This window comes from Cebus imitator, unplaced genomic scaffold, assembly GCF_001604975.1.
Source record: "Cebus imitator isolate Cc_AM_T3 unplaced genomic scaffold, Cebus_imitator-1.0 Scaffold58, whole genome shotgun sequence".
Classification (NCBI taxonomy): Eukaryota; Metazoa; Chordata; class Mammalia; order Primates; family Cebidae; genus Cebus; species Cebus imitator.
Window position 1 is genome coordinate 556,936 of NW_016107373.1, and position 1,945 is coordinate 558,880.

At 58.1% G+C, this 1,945-nt stretch overlaps 1 protein-coding gene across 1 annotated transcript in view; it reads left to right on the plus strand.

Annotated features, from left to right (window-relative positions):
* PACSIN3 (protein kinase C and casein kinase substrate in neurons 3) overlaps positions 1 to 1,945 on the plus strand; it is a 10,056-nt gene that overhangs the window by 2,769 nt on the left and 5,342 nt on the right. Inside the window, exons 2-4 of the mRNA XM_017529162.2 lie at positions 954 to 1,019; positions 1,256 to 1,346; positions 1,454 to 1,610. Of these exons, the coding sequence (XP_017384651.1) occupies positions 1,293 to 1,346; positions 1,454 to 1,610 (211 nt within the window). The 5' untranslated portion in view covers positions 954 to 1,019; positions 1,256 to 1,292. The remainder of the gene's footprint in view (positions 1 to 953; positions 1,020 to 1,255; positions 1,347 to 1,453; positions 1,611 to 1,945) is intronic.

Sequence of the window (1,945 nt, forward strand, 5' to 3'; positions counted from 1 at the left end):
TTTGAGACTGAGTCTTGTTCTGTCGCCCAGGCTGGAGTGCAGTGGTGCGATCTCTGCTCATTGCAGCCTCCGCTTCCTGGGTTCAAGGGATTTCCTGCCTCAGCCTCCCAAGTAGCTGGGACTACAGGGACGTACCACTGTGCCCAGCTAATTTTTGTATTTTTAGTAGAGACGGGGTTTCACCATGTTAGCCAGGATGGTCTCGATCTCTTGAGCTTGTGATCTGCCTGCCTTGGCCTCCCCAAGTGTTGGGATTACAGTTGTAAGCCACTGTGCCCAGCTGGGAACGTTCTTATAGCTGGCCATTGCTTCTCACTTCCCCATGATACCCCGGATGCCAGGCCTTTGGAGGGCAGGCCCAGGTTGTGTGTCCCTCACAGAGCCCTGCGGGCCCTCAGTGGATGTGTGGAGTGAGATGAGTATCTTCCTGTGACTGCAGTGCCCCTCGTATTTCTGGTGTGTTGCTTGGTTTGAGTTTCACACTGGCCCTGGCATAGCAGCAGAGCACATGGAGGAGTTTCCATCTTGGAGCTGGGGCCTCCTTAGGAGGGGACAGTTACATGTGCTTGTTCAGGCTTCCTGGCCAAGACAGAACCCAGGCCTCTTGGCTCCCTTCGTGCCCTCTTCAGCACAAGGAGCTACTGGGATGTGGCCAGTTACCCTCTGACTTGGCCTCTTGGGTAAAAGGGTCATCTTGTCACTCAAGGGAAGGCAACAGAGCCCCTGGTGGGGGCAGGAGTCCTCTTCTCTCATCAGCAGTTGGGGGAGTGGGGCCCTCTGCCCACCGCCCACCCCCGCCTGCCATTTAATCCTCAGCTGGATTGTGTGACCCGCTTGGCATTCTCCTCTCTGGAATCTGGCACTTCTGACAGCAGTTGCTATATTGGGGGTGCCGGGCACCGCCCTGGACGCTCTAGGCCCCCACCCTCACCCCCGCTCTGCTCTCCTTCAAGGCAGAGTCACAGTGGCAGCTTTGAGAGTTGGACACCCGGGTCCCTGAAGTGATCTCTAGGCCCCAGGTATGTGGGGGTTCAGGGGGGAAGGGCAGAGCCGTGAGAGGAAGAGCTTTGAGGCTCCATCCTCACCCATCCTGGTTCTTCTTGGGGACTTCAGCGCTCTGCCTGCTAAGTCCTAGCTCTGAAGGCTTCTTGGTGGTGGGGATGGCGGTGGGACGAGGCCCAGGGATAGAGAGGGTCTTTTCCTATCCCCAAAAGCACATGTCTAGCTTTCCCACTTACCCCTCTGCCCCCCACAGCCCAAAATCTGCCACCATTCCGTGCTGCGGGGACACCATGGCTCCAGAAGAGGACGCTGGAGGGGAGGCCTTAGGGGGCAGTTTCTGGGAGGTGAGCAGCTGGGCTCAGCTACTTGTCTAGGGGAGGAACCCCACCGACATCCCCGGCCCAAGATGGGGTTTCTCCCTGGTGATAGCACCCTTCTCCTGCATGCCCAGGCTGGCAACTACAGGCGCACGGTGCAGCGGGTGGAGGACGGGCACCGGCTGTGCGGGGATCTGGTCAGCTGCTTCCAGGAGCGTGCCCGCATCGAGAAGGCCTACGCCCAGCAGTTGGCTGACTGGGCCCGAAAGTGGAGGGGCACTGTGGAGAAGGGTGAGCCAGGCCCTCGCAGGGAGCAGAGGGCAGCTGAGTGCAGGACTGTCGGGGCAGCTTCTTTGGCCCGTCTTGTGGGAAGTTTGAAGCCTCCATGTCCACCCTCCCTTAGAAAGGGGAGATCCTCCTGGTCATCCTTGTGGCCGTGGGCTTAGAGTTTATGAAGGCTGCTCATGAGTTACTTCCACAGTTCTAACAATCCTGCCAAGATGGTCCTGTTTTGCCCATTTTCTTTCTTTCTTTTTTTTTTTTTTGGGACGGAGTTTCGCTCTTGTTACCCAGGCTGGAGTGCAATGGCGCGATCTCGGCTCACCGCAGCCTCCGCCTCCTGGGTT